General features: G+C 35.8%; 1 protein-coding gene across 3 annotated transcripts; it reads left to right on the top strand.

The window, feature by feature from the left end:
- Positions 1-1461: 1461 nt before the first annotated feature.
- Positions 1462-23031, top strand: LOC149839035 (diphthamide synthesis DPH2 family protein). 3 transcript variants are annotated; one of them, XM_090003976.1, is made up of 12 exons: positions 1462-1630; positions 2898-2979; positions 3046-3112; positions 4509-4617; positions 4691-4823; positions 4921-5091; positions 5959-6028; positions 6186-6253; positions 15436-15551; positions 15632-15738; positions 16726-16859; positions 22392-23031. In XM_090003976.1, exons 1-12 carry the CDS (start codon positions 1550-1552, stop codon positions 22640-22642), a joined length of 1389 nt encoding a protein of 462 aa, XP_089860102.1. In that variant the 5' UTR covers positions 1462-1549; the 3' UTR covers positions 22643-23031. The 3 variants fall into 3 exon arrangements, with proteins under 3 accessions (XP_089860102.1, XP_089860101.1, XP_089860103.1); XM_090003975.1 differs by having other exon boundaries at positions 2898-3112; XM_090003977.1 differs by lacking the exon at positions 22392-23031 and having other exon boundaries at positions 2898-3112; positions 16317-16842.
- Positions 23032-24560: the final 1529 nt, after the last annotated feature.

Genomic DNA, 24560 nt, shown 5'->3' with positions numbered 1-24560 from the left:
AATTTTAAAATTCAAAAAATTGGAAAACCCCAAAATTTCAAAAAAAAATAAAATTTCAAAATACTAAAAATAATTTAAAATTTCAAGAATTGCTAAAATAAAAAGTTTCAAAATTCCAAAAAAATTAAACATTACCAAATTTCAAAAAAAACAAAATGAGAAAATGAGAAAAGTTTAAAGACATTGGTTTTTCTATATGATTTCAAAATCTCTTGGTCACCACTTCTATTGAGAAAAGTCTATAAATCAAAGGTTATCTCAAGAGTCATGAATTTTGGAGTAAGATATCCTGACCTATAAAGGAGCATCCCTAGATTAGGGGCAAGAAGAATTTTTTATAAAATCAATTTTTTAAAAATAATCTCAAATTCTCAATAAAGATGTGACCTTCTATCATTTCAAAAATAATGATACTAAAAAATCTCATTAATTTCCATGAAAATCTGAATGGATGGAATCATATGGAAAAAGAAAACTAGCAGTGATGTAGACAATCCAAGCTCATTTGGATCAATTTAAAGTGGAAAACCATGGACTAGTGGGGAACCGAATCTAAGTGTAATAAGACCACCAAGGAACCGTGACGGTGATTAAATTCTATATATCTAGGAAAATAAAAAACAGAAAATCTTTTGAAGCTTAAATCTCAAAAGCCTTCAGGTGTAGGGATAAAAAAAGAAATTAAGAGGGTGTGCTGACCCTTAACCATTTGCATGTATACATCTTTCACATCTTGCGTGTACTGGGTTTCTGATTGCAAATAATTAGATGGTTAAAACAAAACCAAACAATTGCAAAAAAGGAAATTTTGGTTTTTGAAACAGTGACAATATTATTAATCTCCCACACTAGAGATGGGTGAGAGCTCCTAGGGTTTCTTCTCTTTCTCTTCTGGAGGAGGAGCGAGAGGACCATGCTGGTGCTGGTGGGGTTTTTTGGCCTGATGATGCTGATGGCGTGGAGAGGAGAGCTAGCTCTGCTGATCGATCGATGTGAAGAATGATGTCTCTCCAAATGTTGGTAAGGATGGTGCTGTTGAATGTGATTTCATACGTTGTGATCATGTGGACACCCTCAAATCCGTTTAGCCAAACATCGCATTAGTCAGGTATGTTATTGGCAACATCCTAAACCGTTTACATCCCTCGTACTTCACCTGGAGACTAGAGATTGCATGGTAAGTGTGACATGACTCCACCTCGACTTCAGACCCGAATTCAGAGAGATGCTGGAGTTTCTCATATTCGTACATGCATGCACACAGCTCTGGGATCTGGAATATGGATCGACCGACCCATTGACTGCTCCAATTAACGCCCCGCCCCCCCAAAGGGTCGGGTCGGGTCGACCCATCCCCTCTCGAAACAGCGCCGCCTCCGCACGCCAAAATTTTCCCACCAAAAACCCTAAAAAAAAATCTGCGACTTCTCCTTCTCCAAGACGCTAGAGAAAGTGCTCCTCTTGCCAAGATCCCGTTTGTCTCGGCGATAATCGACACGAACTTATCCCCACCCCCAGATCGCGTTTTTCTCTTTTTGCCGAAGGAGCGATGGACCTGGAGTTCCGGTACGAAATCTCTCGGACGGCAGCGTTCGTGGTCGACGGGAATTACCGAAGAATTGCGTTGCAGGTGAACTCTCCCGGATCCTTGATCGTCTCTTCTCGTGTTTTTCCGTCGATAGAAAAGGAAAAAAGATAGCAAAACCCTCGAATTTGTTGTGTTTTCCCTCTCTCGAAGTAAAGTTCAGTGGCTTCGGATTCTGTTGTGTAAAGGAAGTGATTTTTTTTTCTTGTTCGTCGTGGTCGATTAAGAAGGTTGAACACAAAATTTAGCAAAACGTCGCCTTTGAAATTAGAATAAATGTTATCGGTAGGACTAGTGCTAGGTTAGGGCGTTTTCCTGCATTTCTTTGACGATGCTTTTCTTTGCCAGAATCTAATTCTAAACAATCTAGATACTTTAATCTAATTGTAAAGCAATCGAGAGACTTACAACGTCGATCTTTCTTTGCTTTTTTTTTTGTTAAGCATCATCTTCTTAAACAACTTCATGAACGTCACCGGCAACTTGCGTGTTGCCTTATTTTTCGAAGTATTATCAGCAGCATTAATGATTTTGATAAATCGAAAAACAACCAAAAGGATTTGATTTTCGGAATATGCATTTTTTTTGGTTAAAGTTGGGGTTTTAATCATATAAATGGTGCAGTGAATTTGGAAATTGGTTCGAGACAGATTATATTATCGTGGTAGATCATGTAATATCCGTATTGACAAGAAGTGATCTCTATAGTAAGATGTTGATCATGGAGGAATTAAGTTTGGAAGAGAACATAGCTCATGTCTGTGCTAATGTTTTTTTTGGGAGTTCACCACGCGATCCAAGAAATTGATCTCATGTTTTTGAAAAGTTGATGCCTTACCTCATTGAAACCGGTAAGAGCAAAGATTCAAATAGATGATACTTGCATTTGGTTTAGGAAGAACAGAAAAACAAAAAGAAAAAATGGTAGTTCTTCAGAAAGTTAGGCGAAACACCAGTTAAGATCAAAGTCTCTGTTATTTTAGCAGAGATAAACTTTAATATGTTTATTTGTGATTTAGTATTATCAAATTGAGTATGGTCTCATGGGTCTTGGAATTGGTAAAGATTTTGAAAAATTTGTACAAATAACTTCTAACATATAAGGTAATTAGCACTATGATATTATTTCTTCAATATTTTTGACATTTTTGGGGAAAATAGTAGATGGATCTCTGTAGTTAGGTCACCTTTGTTTTGTCCTAAACTATGGATTGTTCATTCTTCCAGATGAACTTCTAAGGATGCATATCATTGTTGATTGGTCTGGTAATTAGCTTACCTTGTTTTCGCCCTGAACTTTGGATTTTTTCAGTTCCCGGATGAACTGCTGAAGGATGCATATCGAGTTTTTGATGCGCTGAGGAAGGAAATTAAACTGCTGACTGAAGGGCAAGGTAATTGCGGTAGAGATATTCAACTGTATGTGATGGCTGATACAACTTATGGAAGCTGTTGTGTAGATGAGGTTGGAGCCTCGCATGTCAATGTGGATTGCGTGGTGCATTATGGCCATACATGCTTAAGCCCGTGAGTATTTGTTTACAAGTGTGTTTTCTTAAAGGAATGGTAAATTATAACAAAATTGTTTACTTGGTATTAACCATAGTCACAAATATAGGCAATATTTTGAAAATATAGCGATAATATAGCTGTAAATTCATAAAACGATATTAAAGGCAAACTATCACGATATTTTGAAAGTATCGCGATATTTTGAAAGTATCACGAATGTCACGATATTATCGCGATAAAATCACAATATTATGAATTACCTTTTAGTTTTGTACTTCTTTTCTATATCTTAACTCATTGTTCTTCTTTCTTTTATATTTTTACTTATTTTTTTTATTACAGGTGTATTTTATTATCTAAACGTGTTATTTTTCTTACTTATTTCTACTATTTTTATATTTAATTTTGTTTTGAAGCATCGAGTTTTTTGCAAAAATTATCAATTAAACCTATATTATCGCGAGAATTTGCCTGTCTGAGTTATAGTTGAGGCTGATATTTGTGACTATGGTATTAACTGTGTTTATCGAAGTGCAGCGTTTATTGTTGTCAATCTCTAAGGCATGTGATTCATGCAGACTCGGTATCTCTGTAGTCTTGGTATTGCTGTTCTAGGTTTTATGGTTGGGATATTAAATCTGGATCAGTTTTTAGCCATAGTTGCTACTACTTAGAGTTTGATTCGAGTTTTATCTTCAAACTTCTTGCAAATGCCTTGACACTTGCAAGTAATTAGTCATGGAAGCGTGCTATCAGATGTGTTTAAATACTAAATTGCTTAATCATTTGACTTTCAAGTTCTTCCTGAGGAAAAACAATGGGAATACATTTATTAAAATCTTTTTAGAAATTTCCGTGTCATACCCTTCATATCCTTTGTACCCCGTGCCTGCTATTGTACCTATGTGACATAGGTGTGGGGACTTAATGCAAGACCCTGCCATCGGGGATGATTGTGTAGGTCTTATCGTCACTGAGGAGGTCAGGTTTTCATCATTATCATCCTTTTCTTCATTTCTCTAATCAACAAATAAAGAAAGGGTGTTCTACAAGAAATGGCTCAATTTTAGGCAAAATCTGAAAGTTTTTGCTGATCCATTTCTTCTCATCTTCTTCTAGTAGTATGATAAGAAAGTGTGATGCAAGTTTAATCAGATAGCTGTTGTCATCTCTGTCTTCAAATCTTTGTGTGCTTGTTCATCTGAAAGTTAGTCTTGCCTAAGCTCTAGGGGACATTTCTCGAGTGTCTTTTATAATCTTTTCTGACAAAATTTGATCTTTTGTATTTATGGTTGCTAGTGGATTTGCCATTGTTTGTTCTATTCTTTTCTTCAGTTGCTTAGCTTTTGTCTATTGTTTTAATCTTGATGTTGACTACCAGTTTCCTATGTTTCTGTCGTCTAATCTGCAGAACCTCAAAACTGCCAGTACTTTTTGTTTTCGGGAAAGCAGTACTAGATGTGAATGCTTGTGCAGAATCTATATTTGATAGCTTGTCACCTGGTGGAAAACCAATATTGGTATGATCAAATATACCTATTGTGCAATTATGGTTGTCTGTTATTCATCTTAACTTGTGTTCCCGGAAAGCAGGTTCTCTTTGGTTTGGAATATTCACATGCTATAGGAGGCCTTAAAGAGGCAGTGATGGTGAAATCATCAAGTGAATCTAACCTGGAACTTCATTATGCCGATGTTCTCTTCTGCAATTTTGATCCAGCACAAGGTAATAGAGCTCCTGGCATATCATGTTGTCTTAAAACTTTGTACTCTTGGATTATCACATCATTAATTATTTGAGGGCAACATAACACTTCAGTCAGGTTTTTGTAGGCAAACTGATTGTGCAGCTGGTAGTATCAGATACTGCCTTGGAGGCCTAACATGGGAAATACCAGAAAGCTGCAAGATGGAGGACTACTTATTGTTGTGGATCGGTGCTGACAAATCAGCATTTTGCAATGTAGTACTTACCTTTAATGCTTGTGAAGTAGGTATGCATAATTCAACTATTACTTTGATCTGTGGCAACCGGAAAATGGCCGAATATACCGGCAAAAGCAAAGAGGGGGGGGAGGGTAGGGTCACCTGATAAACCCAGTTTTGGATGTGAGAAAAAATGGGCTTCTACCCAGGTTTGTAAAGGGGTTATACTCAAACATGGTTTGGTGGCATCTGAACAAGCCAGCAGACTAGGTTTTGAAGGTAAAACCTGGTTTTTAACCAGGTTTTTGGTATCATCCAAATGGACTCTTATTGTTAGACTATCAAACATACTTGACAGTTCTATGTGGACCTAATAACAAAAAAAGACCCATACATTTATTGTTAGACTATTAAATGTAGTTGACAGTTCTATATGGACCCTAAGGAACGTCCTAAGCAGCTTAGCTATTCAAGGAAACAGGAAAATAAACAGCAATCTGCTGGGTTTGACTTTCATGAAGTGTTGTATCATTGCATTTTGTTTAAATGTTAATTTGTGCCTTTTATCGACTTTGCATAAGATAAACCTCTGATTACATGCTATTCTTACAACCTAGATTTTGATTAATTATGACTCCTTAATTTGTTTCCAGAAGTTATCTATTTAGGCAGAGGGAGTTTATCCAACTGAAGTTGACGAAGACCATTTGCAAACTTGTATTTTCCGTGTTCTGTGAACTAGTGGTTTAGTCTGGGGACTGTCCATGCTTTGCCTTTGCTAGTTGAATTTAGAAGTACTTTTGTTATTTTAAGTCATATTTGTAGGACACCATCACCATAATTTTTCTCCATGCAGGTTAAAGTTCTAAAGTTTATGTTGGTTTGTTTGTTTTTCAATGTTCATTTGTCCTCAACCAATGTTCATTTGTCCTTAGTCAGGTATAGTGCAGATGATTGTCGGTTGGTGAAAGATGCTACTGAAAAGAAGAAGATTCTGAAGCGTAGGTATTGAAGCATAGACAACTATTTTAGTGGAAGTTGTGAAAATTGAGCATTGCTTGTTATGTTAAACATTTCAATTTTCTTTTTATCATTAAGTGTTTGCTGCAAATATGGTGCACCTACCATTTTTTTTTTCATTTTTATTTATTTTTGTCTTTAGATACTACCTTGTAGAAAAAGCAAAAGATGCAAATATGGTTGGGATTTTGGTTGGAACACTTGGAGTTGGTAAGCCCTTCACTTCCATGTTAATTAAGTCATGAGTTTTAATTACCTTTTATTTCATTGCCATCCAGGATACCTCTATTACCAGGAAGTTATTTTTTCTCTTATTTTTGTTCATGGCCTGCTACTTTCCACAGAAAATGGACTGTTAAACTGTTGCTGGCATTAGCTTGAAACTGTTGAGATAATATCTTGTTTATACATGTAGCTTGTTATCTATACAGTACTTTTTATCTGATTATGTAGAAAGTGCACCTAGCTTTTGATTATTCATTTTCTTTTCTGTCGAGAGAAGTCTTACATTCTTGGTAGAATATTGCTTGATGTTGTGAGAGTTGTTCCTTCCGATTGGGTCTTTTGGTTGCTCATTTATTAAGTCTGTTTGATGGGAAATCCTTATTACATTGGTAGGAACATACGTTGCCCCTTCCCTTCATTTGGAATTGGATGTATTTATAAACAACTTCTTTCTATTTATACTTATTTTAAATGATTATTTCATGCTTGACAGTTCTATTTTTATTTTTTTAACATTTTTTATAAAGAAAAATAGAAACCACCCCTTTTTCTAACAACAAACGGGGACTCATTTCTAACAACCTGAAATGTGAAGGCACCAAATTATATGGAACTATTGAGCTGGAAATCATAGGTTCAAGCTTTATCAACTCAATCATACCACATAGATGTGTTCAATAAGGTTTGTTTGCTAATGCTCAAACCTTGGATCGTGTTATTTCGATCTAAAAATATGATTTTTTGAGTCATGAAATTTTAGTGCATTATGGACCGTTGATTTTTGAAGCCCTTAAAAGACATGCTTATATGTCAATCATATGATTCAAAACCAGAGTTATCTAAAATGCTATAAAATATGGGGAAGCGCGCTTCCCCGAAATGCGTTTTGGAAGTGCGAAACTTGGCGCTTCCGACACATGCGGGGAAGCGACCATTTTAATTGGGAAGCATGCTTCCCACTCACTTCCTGCTCACTTCCCGTTCACTTCCCACTTTCTTCCCAATATCGGGAAGTGGGTTTTCTTGGGGGGGGGGTGGCTTAGACAATTTAGCTTTTAATAAGTTTTTTAACATAATATCGGGAAAGCTCGATTCCTATTCGCTTCCCACTCAAATCTTAGGTCGCTTCCCTCTTCGTTTTTTCTTCGATTCCCGTTCAATTCCTATGTTGCTTCCGGTTCACTTCTCTTTTCACTTTCGAGATGATTCTCGCTTCGCTTCCAAGTTGTTCCACGCTTCCCGCTTCCTGATTTTTTTGAAGTGCCTCGCTTCCCGCTCCCACTTCCTCGACTGACAACTTTGTTCAAAACTCATTTTCCACTAAACATTGTAGATCACATCCATAAGATTTAGTTTACAAAAGAAATCTAAAACCTAAAGCCTATGATTTTCAACTCAATAGTTCCATATAATTTGGTGTCTTCAATAGCACAAAATATTAACGTGTGTGTGTCTATCTATCTATCTATCTATATATATATATATATATATATATATATATATATATATATATATATAGGGTAATACATCCGTGCTAAGTATGGTACAATGCTAAATGAATCATTTTATTGGATTTCTAGTGTTTTTTTTCGAAATTTTGACCATATAGATGTGTTCAACATGATTAATTTACTAGAAATCGACACTTTGATCTTGCATTTTGGATGAAAAAAATGGTATTTTGAGCATAAAAAATTTATGAAAATTGTAGGCTTCTGATTTTTTAAACTTTATCGGTGCGGTCAAAATTTTGAAAAAATCCCGAAAATCCAATAGCATGTTTCATTTAGCCATCATGCTCATTTAGCACGTGTATTATCCTATATATATAGAGAGATTATAACTAATATAGTAATATAGTAATATATTAATAGTTTAATTAATATATATTTTTATGAATCCAAAAATTTAGAAATTAGTTCGGTGTTGTATGATATTTTAATATATTAATAGTTTAATTAATATATACTTAAGTTTTATATAACCAAGTTTTTCTAAAATATAAACAAAAGCAAATGTATATGATTTCAATCATCATCGTTATCTTCTTCTTCTTTACCTAGGTTCTTCATCATCTGCATCCTGTACTCCTTCCATGTTCTCATTGAATGACCTCTTCAGTTAAAACACTTGGTTCTTTTTTAACTCAGGCATCCAACACATCAAAATGTTCTAGATTGATGGGATTAAATTGCTCCCTATTCCTCCTTGCCGATAACTTCTCAATTTGCCTAAAAAGATGACATAAAAAAAATTAAAATTAGTTGGGTGTTGTATGATATTTTAGTATATTAATAGTTTAATTAATATATATTTTTATGAATCCAAAGATTTAGAAATGTTTATAGCCATTATCGTATCGTAAGAAATCATAATTTTTAATAAAAAAATTCAGAAAAATCCAAAACAATAAAAAGATTAGAAAAAATTCTAAAAAAATCATAACACATGAAAAAATAATAAATTGCACAAGATACAGCCACAAAATCACATCAAGCATTTATGATAAGACATCAACAAAGGTCAAATAATAAAAATAATAATGCATGTATATCTCACAAGAACAATGCAAAATATGAAATATCATGCAATTAATAACATGTCACAAGACTCATAATTTCATAATACATAAACAAAAACAAAAACAAAATAATCAAGTTTGTAAATACTTAAGTTTTATATAACCAAGTTTTTCTAAAATATAAAGAAAAGCAAATGTATATGATTTCAATCATCATCATTATCTTCTTCTTCTTCTTTACCTAGGCTCTTCATCATCTACCTCTTTGTACTCCTTCCACATTCCCATTGAATGACGTCTTTAGTTAAAACACTTGGTTCTTTTTTAACCCATGCATCCAACACATCAAATGTTCTAGATTGATGGGATTAAATTGCTCCCTATTCCTCCTTTTTGATAACTTCTCAATTTGCCTAAAAAGATGACATAAAAAAATTAAAATTAGTTGGGTGTTGTATGATATAAAAAAGAACTTTAAATAAATACATGAAAATGATAAATAAACTTTATAATTTTATTTACTTCTACGTTTGCCGTAGGTTGTAACAAACGTAGATGAGGGCATTAAGCATTTTGTACTTCAATCATTCTTTCTTTAGTATGGATTTGCTAAAAATACTCCAATTTTTTTCGCATCCACTTGCACTATATGTTTGACCGAGAATGCGAATTGCAAAAGCTCTCAAATTTGGAACATCACTCCTAAACCTATTCTACTACATGCCTTAAAGAAAAAGAAAATAAGAAAACAACAATAGATACAAAACATCATAAATAAATAACAAAATAAAATTGAAATAGACTAAATAAACTACTTGGACGCATCATAGCATAGTTTCACATTGTTGCAGGTCTTCCTGTATCATAGAATGCATTTTCATACATCTCAATTTTTTTGTAAATTTCATCTTGCATGCGATGAACAAGGATCAACCTTTTGATGCAATCCAAAATTCCTTTGTTCACTTCTATGCCCAATTTAAATGTAGGAGAGTATCTAAATGCAATAATCAAATAGTATGCTGCAGTATGAAGAGGTTGATGAAGTTGCCTACCTATGATCAATGATGCACCATATATGCTTGTAGAGTTTTTTTCTCTCATTCAAATTATCTCTAATGATCTCTTTTGCCTTATTCATGACCTCATAGAGATAACCCATAGCTAATTTGTCTTCACTATCAACCAATCTAAGCACTTTTACCAAAGGTACGATGATTCTCAACTTCACGCAAGAGTCTCAAAATCCACTTCTAAATACAATATCCACAATTTCTTTTGGCTTTTTTTTTGTGAATGTACTCATCAGGTGAAAACATTTTTTTGGTGCAATTCTATTCTTCACTAGACTTTGCACTGTTAAAAAGTTTATAATAAATCTAGTAATTGCACTATAAATCAACTCTAACACAATTGGTATACTTTCTCATTAAGCTTAAAATCCATGTATGATTGTAAATAAATTTTGTAATTTCTTGGCAGCATTCAACTGTTTGTTTTATCTCATCTATATTGTCGATGTCTTCAAGCATGAGGTCTATGCATTGAGTAGCAAATGAGGTCCAAAAGAATATTCCATAAATTTTTGCCAATTGTTTACTTGCATTATCAATGATAAATTTGACTATGTTTTCAACTATGTAACATAAACTCTTCTAAAAGGCTAACGTATCCGTGTTGCACCCGCGTCCATACGAGTGTGACACTTGGACATGGCTTTCGCAATGTCAGGTGCAGTCAACCACATCAGGGGCAATTTTTGTCCAAAATTGGACTCAGTTAACCCTATCCAAGTCTAGTTTTATCTATAGTATATACATAAATACGTATATATCTAGGGAAAATATATGGTGGTTCTTTACCACGATACCATACAGTGATACACACAATAGTTTGTATGGATTTAGCCATTAAATAATAGATCTAACATAAGTATAATTAAAGATATGTACGAAGGAGTAGTAACCAATGCCCACACTTGTGGAGGGGTGACAACCAATTTTCCTATAATAGTTAGGTTACATCAAGGATCTGTATTAAGCCCTTTCCTATTTGCTATAGTGATGGATGAGCTTACGAGATCAATTCAAGAAAATGTGCCGTGGTGTATGTTGTTTGCTGATGATATTGTTTTGATTGATGAGTCTAGAGCTAGGGTCAATATGAAGCAAAAAACATGGATTATTTACTTAGCCCACTTCCTGGAGTGGAAAAAGAATAGAAATGCACTCTTAGCAAACCACAAAAGTCCTCTCTTTTGCGCCTGAATCAGCCTCCAAACCGCTCTCACTCCTCTTAGGGTGCATGGGTTCCCCTCTAATGGCCTCTACACAAATAGGGAAGTTGGCTCTAAGGTCTTTAAAACCCAAACTTAATAAATAAGTTTCGGTTCTTTTTAAAGTACGCCTCTGTTGCATTGTATGATATACCTTGCATTGTATAATACGATTTAGGGTTGTATCGTATGATACACACAATACAAGTAAGCTAAACACTCATTTCGTGATACGAGTGTGTATCGTATCGAAACCTCAAAAGTAATGTTATGTATTGTACTGTATCGTACGATACGGTACCATACTTATAATGCTGATCAAAATGTCAATCCTCACAAAATAGACCATGTAGATCTCATCTCCAGGGCCAAACCTACCTCCAAAAAGAACTAAGTCGTTTGCAAATACAAAGTTTACAAACGATTGCCACACACACACACACACACACACACACACACACACACACATATATATATATATATATATATATATATATATATACATATATGCTTCTATGGTGGTACACGCTGATTTACATAGATCTAGGCTCCAAAAGCAAAGTCTAACCATTGGATCATGTTTAGAATATTATATTTATTATTACCATGTGTTAGAGTTGACTCAAATATGATGTTTTATACAATTTTTAAATCACCCTTATTTTCATGAATTGTGAGCCGTTGATTTTCACTCTCAAAACTTAAATCTTATGGTGTATTGAACATGATAATACCTTCTAATATAGTAAATAAATTATGCTAAGACATCTGTCTGATTAAATTTAGCAATTGATGGCTAGATATATGCAAACAAGAGTGTGTACCAATGTATGATATCATGGTACAGAACCACCATATATTTTCCCTATATATAGGGTGCTTCTATGGCGGTACACATTTGATTTACATTGATCTAAGCTCCAAATGCAAAATCCAACCTACGGGGTCTGACAAATTTTAACTAAAAAATACAGAAAATATTTTTTTTTCTAATATGTAACCATGCAATGGTTTCACCAACGGATATGTTCTAACCGTACCAAACACTAGATGGCCTGCTTGAGCACAAGCTTGAGCATGTCTTAGCCTCCCAGTACCAGATCCAGTACAGAACCATCATTAACAAACTGATTGAACACATTACATAAAAGAATCATTAATTTAAATGATTCATCATTGACCTTGCCTTAACTGAATTGAGCTCTAAAGAGTCAGCCTGAACATGCATCGATGTTTAATAGCTCCTTAGAATAAAGTTTGAAAAAAATGCATCTAAACGATAAAACCCATTTTTTTCTTTATTTATGTTGTGGAAACACAACAAAAAATATTGATTTGAAATCAATCAAACATTCAGGTTTTTTGGTTAAACCTCTCCGACGCATTATATTCTGAAGCACACACTTTCAACCATTTATAAATAAAATTAATTAAAATATTAAACAACCTAACTAATTATCAAACCATTCATGCATTTGTCGAAATGTCGATAATTAAAATAATCAAATAATATTTAATTAAAGTTTGAGTCCTCGGGATCTCGAAATTATCAGTCTCACACATCCCCTCTGCAACAACCCGCATCCGTTCCATCAGATCGTATGTTACCTGAAAAATATTTTATTTTCAAAACATGAGTCTTTTAAGAGTCTCTGTAAGATTCACACAGATAATATACAATACACTAAGCTTGCATAACATATATGAATCACATTATACAAAATTCAATATTAAATATGCAATTAAATTACTAAACAGTAAAGTTTAAGAATTCATATTTTCAAGATATGCATAATCATAATATCTTATTTCAGGCATGCATAACAACAATATATTTACATGCATTCATTCACATAATCATATGAACATATAATAAAATTGCAGAAAAGTAAAGTGATCAGTTATTTTAATTTTTCATTTAATTATCAAAAAATGCCTATCGAGTATGTGTAGGCCCTCTACTAAACATACTAGATTACTCTCGGGTGTTTATTATGCTATGTATTTTAATTTTCCGAGTAGCTGACGTTTCTCAAGAGTGGTGTTACAGCGAGAGACACTGTTTGGGGCATGACTTCCATCCATAACGGTGATCGATCACTTACTTCTGTAGAAGACCTAGGGACATGCCGACATAAGACAAAATTTGGCAGTCCTGGCCCCCTAAATTCTCTGGACTAGGGGCCACCGAGGCATTGCCTCTCGAAGCATAAAGAAAAAAGGCCCAAAGAGTTTCATGCCTACCCTTTATTTCAGTTTTTCTCGCATCCGCTTGTACTATACGTTTGGCTAAGAATGTGAATGGCAAAAGCTCTCAAATTTGAACATCACTTCATTGAGCTTTTTGTGTTCTAATCTATTTCTTTTTTTTGTATGGATTTGCTCAACGACACTTCATTTTCTCTCGTATTTACTTGCACTACACGTTTGATTGAGAATGTGAATGATAAAAGCTCACAAATTTGGAGCATCACTTCCAAACCTGGCCGCCACATGTTTTAAAAAAAAATGAGAAATCAATAAGACAACAATAAATACAATCATAACTAAATAATAATATGAAATTAAAATTAAAATAGATAAAATAAATTACCTGAATGCATTGTGACACGATTTTGCATTGCTGCAGGTCTCTCCATATCATACAATGCATTATAATAAGTTTTCATTTCCTTACGAATTTGATATTGAATGTTATACTTAGGGTTTAACCTTTCGATGCAATCCAAAAGTCCTTTGTTGGCTTCCCTATCCATTTAAACGTAGGGGAGTATCTAAATACAAGATTTAAATAATATGTTGCATCATGAAGAGTTTGATGAAGTTGGCCAGTCCACCTATGATCAATGATGTTCCATATAGATATGTATAATTTTTTTTTCTCGTTCAAATGATCTCTAATGACCTCTTTTGTCTTATCCATGGCTTCATAGAGATAACCCATAGCTAGTTTGTCTTCATTGTTAACCAATCAAAGCACCTTCACCAAAGGTATAGTTATTTTCAACAACTTCACACATGAATTCCATAATTCACTTCTGAATACAATATCTACAATTTCTTTGGGTTTTTTTTTGTGCATGGGGATATACATTCCACTCATACGATGACAACATTTTTTTAGTTCATCTCTATTCTTTACTAGATATAGTAATTTCTTGGCAGCATTCAACTGTCTACTTTATCTCATCCATGATGTCGATGTCCTTAAGCATGGGGTCCATGCAATGGGCAACCCACAAGGTCCAAAAGAATAGCCCAAAATTTTCTGCCAATTATTTACCTGCTGCCCTATAATTTGTTGTATTATTAATAATAAATTGCACAATATTTTAAGCTTGAACATCTTCCACAACCTGATCAAAAAATCTAAACAATACATTTGCAATCTTGAGCGTATCAGACATATCAATTGACTTCAAAAACATAGTTCCTTTGGGACAATAGACAAAGAAATTTATCAAGGTCCTTGACTTTCTGTTTGTCCACCCATTTTTCATGATGCGACACCCAATTTCTCTCTATGACTGCCTCGTCTCATCATAATATGCCTTCACTTCTTTCACATTAGTATCTAAAACATTTTCTCTCAAAGTATGATACAAATGCATTTTATATCCATGCCCGATATTGGTTATGACATTTGCCATGACCTGAAAATGAAAGAAATTTGCCGCATTGAAAGAAATGCAAGCATCATAAAATTATCTCTCAACCGCAACATTCACCCGCTCAAATAAATGTTGAGGAGTCACAACAATACAAATGTTGGGTTGCACCCCAGGGGCAGTCCTAGGAGTGTCTCGGCTAAATGATGCTTCAACCGGTATTTTGGCAATAGTTGCACTTGATTTTTAATCACTTTTCACTTATTACTTGAGTGTTGTATCGTGATACAAGTGTGTATTGTATCACAAAATCTAAAAATAACGATATGTATCGTACCATACCGTATCGTACGATACAATACGATACAACACTGGTTTCTACCATATCCATGGATGAATGATTTTTATTTTAATGCTCTTTGAGAAGATTGCCTTAAGAAAATGCCTGCACACCTCGTACAAGTAGCAGCCAAGCAGGTAAGGCGCATCTTACCTTTGTGCTTATAGTATGCATTATCTCCCACATACCTGTTGGTAGCCAATGTTCTTTTTCTCAATTCTTTCTTCTTTCTGTGTTATATTTTATGCCTTTCTAAAGAGCTGTCATAAAATAAAGTGAAAATTTGCCCTTTTCTTATTATGGGCAAATATAGGGAGACTTTAACTATGGCTGGTGCTTATTAACCTGAGCTTCTTGTGACATTTCTACTTGTTTGTGCTATCAAGTCATACATATCTGCTGATCCTGTTTTTTTAAGTGCAGCTGGATATCTGAATATGATTCGTCGAATGAAAGCATTGATTAAGGAAGCAGGAAAGAAGTCTTACACATTTGTTGTGGGAAGACCCAACCCTGCAAAACTTGCAAATTTTCCAGAGGTTTGAATATCAGTTTAGCTTTTGTCTGCTTATGGCATTTGCTTGTAGGTAATACTCATTATGCTCTTTCATTTGGGCAGTGTGATGTGTTTATTCATGTTGCTTGCTCTCAAACTGCACTTTTGGATAGCAAAGAGTTTTTGGCTCCAGTAATTACCCCCTTTGAAGCCATACTAGCTTTCAGCAGGTATGTTTTCTTAAATGCTTTTCTTATTGATGATTGCCCGTGCTGACAGAGCAACATGAATCTTGCTTTCATTTGTATATTAGCATTCAATTTCTTTTTTCTTATTTGGCATTGTTATTTTCGGTTGTTGGTTTCTTGTTTAATTAATACCTTGACAACTCAGTTTTTGTTTCGAAGCTTTAAACTATTACAACAAATGGATTTTAATGGGATGACTTGTTGCAATTTTTGGGGATTCTTAGTATTTCTTCTATGTTTGCACTGTGTTATTCACATTGTGTGTTTTTTCACATTTTTTCAAATAACTTATCTTGTCAGCATTTTTTGATTTCTGATGAGCGCTATTCTATTTTTTATTTTTCTTGAACTTTAAACAGATTTGCTTTGTTTATAAATAAATTTCAGTGGATCCCGATGTCTGTACAGCATCTTACTTTCATTCTGACAGTCTGTAGCTGGTGACATTTTCATGCTCATTTTGAAGTTTCAGCTTGTATTTTATGCTGTTCATACCTTTTCTTTTCAGCAGCAAAATTATATTCTATGCAATACCTTCACTGTGATACTCATTTGTGCAGACTATTTAGTAGCCTTTTAGCTGTTGTCTGCTGAGCATGTGCCCTGAGATGCCGACATGAAACCCAGGACAAAGTTTTGCATGTTACAGAAGCAAGATATCTGCTTTCTAGAGTAATATTTGAAATTGTCATAGCTTTCTTATTGAAAAGAATCTTTAAAGTATTGCTGATTGACAGATTTGTCTTCTGCCATTTAAATGAAGCTGAAGATGCCACATGCATTAGTGTTTGGGGATTCAGAATATTTGTATTGGTTTTTCTATTCATAAGGGACTGCTCAATCTTGTTTCTGGCAATTAAAAACCTAAAAGTTCTTGTGTATTGTGCCTCCATGTCATTTGAGATCATTGTCAATGCTCATTAAAATTTGCATTATCAATAAACACTGGCTGGAATCTTCTGTTTGTAGAGGACATGAGTGGACAGGAGAATATGTTATGGAATTTCAGAAATTGATGAATTATTCTCCCCAAGAAGTCAGATGCAAAGTTGAAGAAGCTCGGTTTTCTTTTCTTGAAGGTGGCTATGTGGAAGATCTTGAAGGTAATATTCTATATTTAGTTGTGAATATGATTTCGTTTATCTTAGCTTTAAACACATGATATGGATTAGATTGTTCTTTTACATTTTGTGGCATCAGAGTTCAGGTGGGAAAATGCTTTTGTCCCTCTCCGTCCAAATAGTATTTCTGCTATCAAATCCAGTATCTAGATTTATGTCGTTCTTCCAGTTCTGGAAATTTGATGTTTCTTTAATATTTGCATAGTCCCAAATATTTCCTATGAATTTATTGTGTTAAATTGATTGGACGTGAATTCATAATATTCATTTTTTTAATATATCATGACTATCACAAATTTAATGTGGCTTTACTATTTTCTATTGAAATTTTAGTGTCATTCACTCAGAAAAATATGGGAGAGTGTTTGTTAATTATATGATTATTTTATGTCACATTCCAGTAGTCAACTTTTAGATTCTGATCTATGAAAAATCAGAAGCGGAAGAACTGCTTGGAAACATGATTGCTGAAATTATTGATCTTTGAAATTGCTTTTCTATTTTTTATCATAAAATCATGTGTATAACATGATCGTTAAGATTCTTGCTCTTTGAAACTGGTTTTATGTTTTGTCATTAAATCTTGTGTATGTGCGCGCTTTCTTTTGGAATAGTTTTTACTGCTTCACTGCTGGTTGAGAAAATTTGCTGATTTCAGATGATTTAGAGGTGTTCAGGCTCTGATTAGTAGGCCAACCTGGGTTAGAATGGTGGATGCTGATTTAACTGAACATCCATTCTTATTCTTACAATTTTCCATTAGCCATTTTAAAATCCATTAGGAAGATCCGGCCTTGTGATACAGGAGCGGAGCAGAAGACTTGGGTCCATAAGGATTCATTTGGATCATATTCATATTTTGGATATTTATCATTTGAATCTTTTGTATTGGGATCATTTTTCATTTTGGGTTGTTTGTAACTATGTAGTCAAAAGCGCTGGGCGGTGCCTAGTCGGTGGACCCCTAAAAATACTAGTCAGAGATTAGGCGGACTTGTCGGTACCTTAATAAAAATATAAAAATATGCAAATAAACTACTAAAATTAGTAACAAACATATATGCAACATAAAATCAATCAACAATAAGCACTAGACCAAAAAAAAACATGTCGAGCATTACAAAACCTACCCAAATATTAAAAACAGTTGAATAAGCAAAGTGAACAACTATCAACAAATGCCAAATAATTTAAAAATGAACTAAATTCTTAAAATAAAGTGCTAAAACAAATAGCAAACATGTATCTAACATAAAATTAGTCAACAACAAATGCACGATCATAAGATAATTGATATCTTCAAGCATAGTAATAACATACTACTAGTAATTTAGAGGAAAAAATAAAAGGAACTTATACATGAATACTACTAATATAATAAGTAATAACAAACTAACAGTTCAAGAAGAAGAAGAAGAGACGGTGAAGGGGGAGAGAGAAAGAGAGGCAAAGATAAAGAGATAAGAAGAAAAAGAAGTGACAGAGGAAGGAGGAAAGAGAAAGAGAGAGAGAGAGAGAGAGAGAGAGAGAGAGAGAGAGAGAGAGAGAAGAGGCAAAGGAAGGGCGAGAGAAGAAAAGGCGAAGCAAGGGGAGAGAAGAAGGGGCAGAGGAAGGGGGAGAGAGATAGAGAGAGAAGAAAAAGAGGCGGAAGAAGGGGAAGAGAAGAAGAAGAGGTGGGGGAAGGAGGAGAGAGAAAGAGAGACAAGGAGTCACAATCTCACAGAGAGAATAAAAAGAAGAAGAAGGAGAGAGAGAGAGAGAGAGAGAGAGAGAGAGAGAGAGAGAGAGAGAGAGAGAGGCAGATGAACGGGGTGAGAAGGAGAAGGGGCAGAGGAAGAGGGAGAGAAGAAGATGAAGAGGCAGAGGAAAGGGGAGAGAAGAAGAGAAGGCATACCTAGAGACGGCGGCGTATGAGGCGTGGAGGGTGGGGAGACGGCGGCGAGCTTGAGAGAGAGAGAGTGGTTTATAACCCCTCCTTCGTGTTTGCATAACATGAAAAAAAAGTAGCTGCTCTCATGCCTAGGTGAGGGCAGGTTAAGTGCCGACTAGGCACCTAGTTGGGAAAATCGGTACACCGAAATGGGGCAAACTAGGAATAATATCGATTTCTAGTTTTTGTTTAGATTAGCCCGACTAGGCGCCTAGTTGACTCTTTTGACTACATCGGTTTGTAGCGGATATTAAATTTAAGTATTAGATCCAATATCTAGTTTTTATTAGATTACGATAAGTTTATCTATCAAGATAGGTAGTTTACTTGAATTAGAATTCGGAAGTCTCATCTATTTATAGATATAAGGGAGTTCTGTAGATGGATTAGAGTTGATTTGAGAATATTGAATTCATTTATTTTCTTTCTTTTAATGCAATAGTTTATTGTTGAGTTTTCATTGTTCCCGTTTTCGTAGTTAGATCCCTGCAAGAGTTGTGTAACATAGCTTTCTTCACGAATCACGTTTTTCAATTTGTGTTAAAGTGGTATCAGAGTTTGGGATTATCACCTTAATTCTATTCGAGGAACAATCTTGACAAATTTGTCAATTACAGGACACTCAATCTAAGGATTTGACAACACAATGTGCCTCTTAGATTCTTCAAGGGCACAACAAATAGCAGAAATGAGTAGGAAGACAGGTCGGAGATTCTCAAGGTTGGAAAGGTTGTTTGAGGAATACATGCGGCATCCTGGTTCCCAATTCACCCCGTCAAATGCCATACTTAGGGTGGCCGTTGATGATCAAGAAGCCCTAGGTGAAGTCTGTTCTACAACGGCCATTTTGAATGAACCCCCTGTAATGAGATATTGCAGAAATATAAAGAGTGCATACAAGCACTTACAACAATGAATAAAAGAGACAATATCACAAGTCCACAAAGGGACAATACAAGCACAAGCCTTTAAGAAGGCAACAATATAAAAAGCCTATTATTGAGAAGAGAGAAAGCTCTCAAGAATGAAAATACACAAGGGGTTCACCCCTATTTATACAAGAGGGAGAGAAGGAAAAAGGAGGGCCAAAGGGCCTCAAAAGGAGAGCCAAAAGGGGGCTCCCATAGAGTCGTTGGGAGCCCCCAACGGTCACATTTGTGACCGTTGGGGGCTCCAACGACTCTATGGTTGGAGCCCCTTTTAGTCCTCAAAAAATACAAAAAAAAGAATTCTAAAAAATAAAAAAGAAAATTACATTTTATGAAATTCGAAAATAGTTGTTTTTTAAAACAACTATGTGAAATTACAAAAATACCCCTATTGGGTATTGATGTAATATACAGTATATATATATATATATATATATATATATATATATATATATATATATATATATATATATATTAGATACATTTTAACACCCCCGACCCATACCGATGGAACCCCATTCGCCTGTCTCATGCCAGACGGGTCTGGCCTTCAGGAACCTGTCTTGCCAGCGGGATGCTTTCTGAGAGAAACAAATGAAGAGGGCAAGAGGCCAGTCTCCGCTCCTGTCCCTTCTCCCTCTTTCCATATACCGGTAGAACAAGGGCCTAGCGTCAGTGACCGACGTACTCCTGTTGGCCAGCCAGACCCTGCCTCGCAAGAAAAGGGGCCGCCTGACTCCCTGCCTTCGCAAGCGATGCGTCGGTTGCCGCCAGTTCTCCCCTCAGTGGAGTTTACCATCAACGACGAACTCATTGTCGGTGGGATCTTGGCCGGTGTTCGTCTGTTGGCTGGATCTGGTCGACACCTCCCCTTCTTGCTAGAGTCAACGTTGGTACCAACAATGTGGCGGTGGGGGTTGTTTCCACCATCGAGTTGCAACAGCGTTCCAACGTGTTCGCTGTCGTTGTTGGAAAGATCCTGGCTGGTGTTCGTCCGTCGACCAGATCCAGCCAACCGGCGCCCCCTGCCTGCCGAAGGCGACATCGACGTGGATAGCATGATGGAGGTGGAGGGCACCTCCATCGACGACCTCAACGTGGAAAGGATGCCACCTGGTGCGTTACAAGACCGAGCCGGTTCAGAAGACACGTTCGTCCTGGTAATAGTACCAAAACCTGATTCAAATCAATTTTCCACAGGTTCCACGCTGATTCAAGCTGGTTCAGATCCTAATCAAATCGGGTCGGTGACCATGCACTCCGGTTCATACCTTCAGATCCTAGTTCGTTCTTCAGTAGACCTATTTTTTCTGGTTTTTTGGGTCCAGAGCCTTGTTCAAAACCCAGTTCCCTCCCGTTTGTACCTTGCCTCACCTCATTTTTGGATCCAAAATCTGGGTCCTTTAGTTTTGAGATCCTTAAACCGGCCCCAAGCCATAAACTTGTTTGGAGTGCATCAACATTATATGAAACACAGGATGATGGAGCAAGAGGTCCAGATCGTCGATTCATGGACTTCTTTAGATGGGATCAAACTAACCCTAGATCCATTTGATCCATATCAGTATAGGGATCCATATGACTACGGATGGTTCGAGAAGAATATTTCATGCTTCCAGATACATACCAGAACAATTCGGACTACTCAGTTTAAGGGCCAACAACAACATCCATTTTTCATATTGTGGGCCCATAACCCACAAGGTGGAGCGGAATTGGAAGAGACGCAAGCGAGATCCGGACTCGAGTGCAAGTCTTCTCCAACCCGGGGAGAGTGATGCAACCATAAGGATCCATTTGAATCCGATTAATATTTTGGATTTTTATCATTTGAATCTTTTGTATTTGGATCATTTTGCATTTTGGGTCATTTGTAACAGATATTAGATTTATGTATTAGATCTAATATCCAGATTTCATTAGAATAGGATAAGTTTAATTTTTAAGAGGGTTATCAGGGTAGGTAGTTTACTTGAATTATAATTAGGAAGTCTCATCTATTTATATATGAGGGAGCCCTGTAAATGGATTAGAGTTGATTTGAGAATATTGAATTCAGTTATTTTTTTCCTTTAATGCAATAGTTTATTGTTGAGTTTTCATTGTTCCCATTTTCGTAGTTAGATCCCTGTAAGAGTAGCATAAAAACCATGGAAAATTTCATAGGCAATGTTTTTCGATTGAGTAGCTTTCTTGGCGAATTGAGTTTTTCGATTTGCATCACCTTGCCATTCTTATCTGGCTTTGGTTGATGAGTCATTGTCTCACAATGTTGATCTTTTCCTCTAAGAAATTTGGATAATGCCTAGAAGTATATATAGCCTTGCGATCAAAACATGATATTTGACTTTCTTTTATTACATCTTGGATATGTTGCATTGAAGATTCCAACAAATTATCAAATCGCTGCCAAGCGCATTGCCTATGAATTTTTCCATGTTTTTTATGCTACATTTGGAGGCATGTAACACTGCCATTTCATGAAATATCTAATGTTTTTTCAGCCTACATCTGATGTAGTTCTCTTAGAGCATTCTAGGCTATTCATAACATGAAGCGTTAAACTGTTGGCTTATACCTGATGCCGAAAAATCTGTTGCACTTCATGGCTGTTATGTGTTTTCTCTTATGTGAGTTTTTAATTTCTTTTTCCAGAAAATGGAGAGGAACATAGCAGAAGTTCATTAGAATTAGCAAATATTACAGAAAAGGTTCTGAAAGTAGTAGATGGATACCCACCATCTACTCTTGCAAAGAGAACAACTAAATCAGGAGTAGAATTTTTCTCCACCAGATCTTACCAGGGCCTTGACATAGGATGCGAGTCACCGTCATCAGATCTTGTTGCTGGGCGAACTGGAAGGGCATCTCAGTATGATGATGAGAAGACTGAAAAAATCTTATGAGCATCTTCAGGCGGGTTGGTGTCCTGTAATATCACTACTACTAAACAGAATTATTGATGAGTTCTGATGGAAGTGGCCCAGATGTGAGAGCTGCAGCGTTGTCAGAGGGGTCTTTGTTTTTAATTCCCCCAGCTTGCTTATGAAAATGAAGAAAAAATTTATCATGAACAATCTTCATTTTTTAGATTACGTTGTATTCGAATTTTCATTGTATCTTTTTTTTTTTCCTCTTGTTAATCTTTAGGTTGTTAAATTGCCTTAATAGGTTAAAGTAGGTTGCATCTTCACCAAATGAGATAACCAGAGATGGCGGACGTTTCCACAGTACCTTTGACAATTTGTTGCATTTTAAAATTAAGAGCTGGATTTCTTTGCATTGACGTGTATCAGTATATGAACAGTTTCCGCGAGATGTTATTTTATAACATTTGCTTCTATGGTGGTACTCGATTAACATAGATCTAAGCTCCAAACACAAAATCTAACCGTTGAATCTTGTTTAGCATGTTCTTATTATGTTCATGTGTTAAACATTAATATGATGTTTTATGCCATTCTTAAAACACCCTTATTTTTATGAATCGTGAGCCGTAGATTTTCAGTCTCAAATGGAAAATTGTGTGTGGGGAACTCTTAACTGTATTTTAGGAATGGGAGATTCAAATCGTCCGCAAAATCTCACAAAAAATATGCACAATTTATCCAAGAATGGGATCTTGTGGAGGCCCACATGGAAGGTGGATTATTTGCGTGGTCCAATAAAAGGAGAATTTCCATCCTACGTAAGCTGAACTGTTTTCTGGTTTATTTGGATTTTATTCATGCCTATCATGATACTAAAGCCAGCATTGATCCATGGATGATATCGGATCATGGAGTGATTAAACTGTCTTGGGGTGAGGGTTGGCCCACTAGGAAAAGTTTCTTCAAGTTTGAAAACTGATGGTTGCGGCATGAGGGGATGTCCAAAAACATTGAATGAATGGTGGATGATTGACCAAGAGGCAAGATGGCAGCTCTCAGAAAAATTGGATTTCATGAGGACTTTATTTCAGTGGTCCAGAGAGCAAGGAAAAACGCAATTCAGTTTGATTAATGGGTGGGGAGAGGATTTGCGTATTCTACAAGAAGAATCGGTAGGGGCGGTTGAAGTGGACAACAGTGATTCCATCCAAGCAAGACAATCTATCTTGATCAACGATATTACCGAATGAAGAATTAGAGAACAAAGATGTAAGCAAAGGGCTAAGGCGCATTGGTTGAAACCTGAAGATTCGAACACTAAGTATTTTTCATGCATTTGCCTCATCTTGTAGAAGAATCAACTAACTGAGTTCACTTAATATTGAGGACACAAATGTGAAGGTGAGGATATTTAGAGAAAACTAGCAATTTTGGTGGAAAATTTTCGGATTTGGGGACCGATGGCTCTGATATGATCAATTTATCTTTACCTTGTATGGGCAGAGATTCACCAGTGGAGATAAATGGACGGCTCTAGATGAAAAATCGGAGAGTCCCTATCAAATGAAAAAAAAAGAGAAGAGTCAAAGATCATTATGTCACATTGTGGGGTTCCTGGTCGATGGTTCCTTCTATTGTAGTGAGTAAACGGTCAAAGTCTTCCATCCGGTCCATGTTGGCCCTTCGTGCATGAGAGAGACGGCTCGGAACCGAGCTGGCGTCCCTCTAAGCGGCTTGACGTGATACGTGCTGCCTGCCTTTAGTTTTTTCTACAAATGATCAAAATTAGTCCCTTTGTCTCATCTAAAATTGGGTCTATGGTACCTTTGTCCTTTTATAAACAAACGGAGTGGATCCAATTTTTCTCTCATACAGTCTGGGTCCAGCTAAGGCCGAAACAGATTGGACATGGGAGGATCAGAGTTGTTTAACCCAAATCCAAATCTGATTTTTA

This window comes from Nuphar pumila, chromosome 4, assembly GCF_984573655.1.
Source record: "Nuphar pumila chromosome 4, dmNupPumi1.hap1.1, whole genome shotgun sequence".
Taxonomy (NCBI): Eukaryota; Viridiplantae; Streptophyta; class Magnoliopsida; order Nymphaeales; family Nymphaeaceae; genus Nuphar; species Nuphar pumila.
This window is presented reverse-complemented; position numbering and strand designations above follow the sequence as displayed.

Excerpts from the sequence above, each read along its gene's own strand:
- LOC149839035 (XM_090003975.1), top strand. The coding sequence starts at position 1,550 with ATGGACCTGGAGTTCCGGTACGAAATCTCTCGGACGGCAGCGTTCGTG. Across the intron at positions 4,824-4,920 it reads CAATTTTGATCCAGCACAAG|GTTTTTGTAGGCAAACTGAT; the intron begins GTAATAGAGCTC and ends CACTTCAGTCAG. Across the intron at positions 5,092-5,958 it reads CTTTAATGCTTGTGAAGTAG|TCAGGTATAGTGCAGATGAT; the intron begins GTATGCATAATT and ends ATTTGTCCTTAG.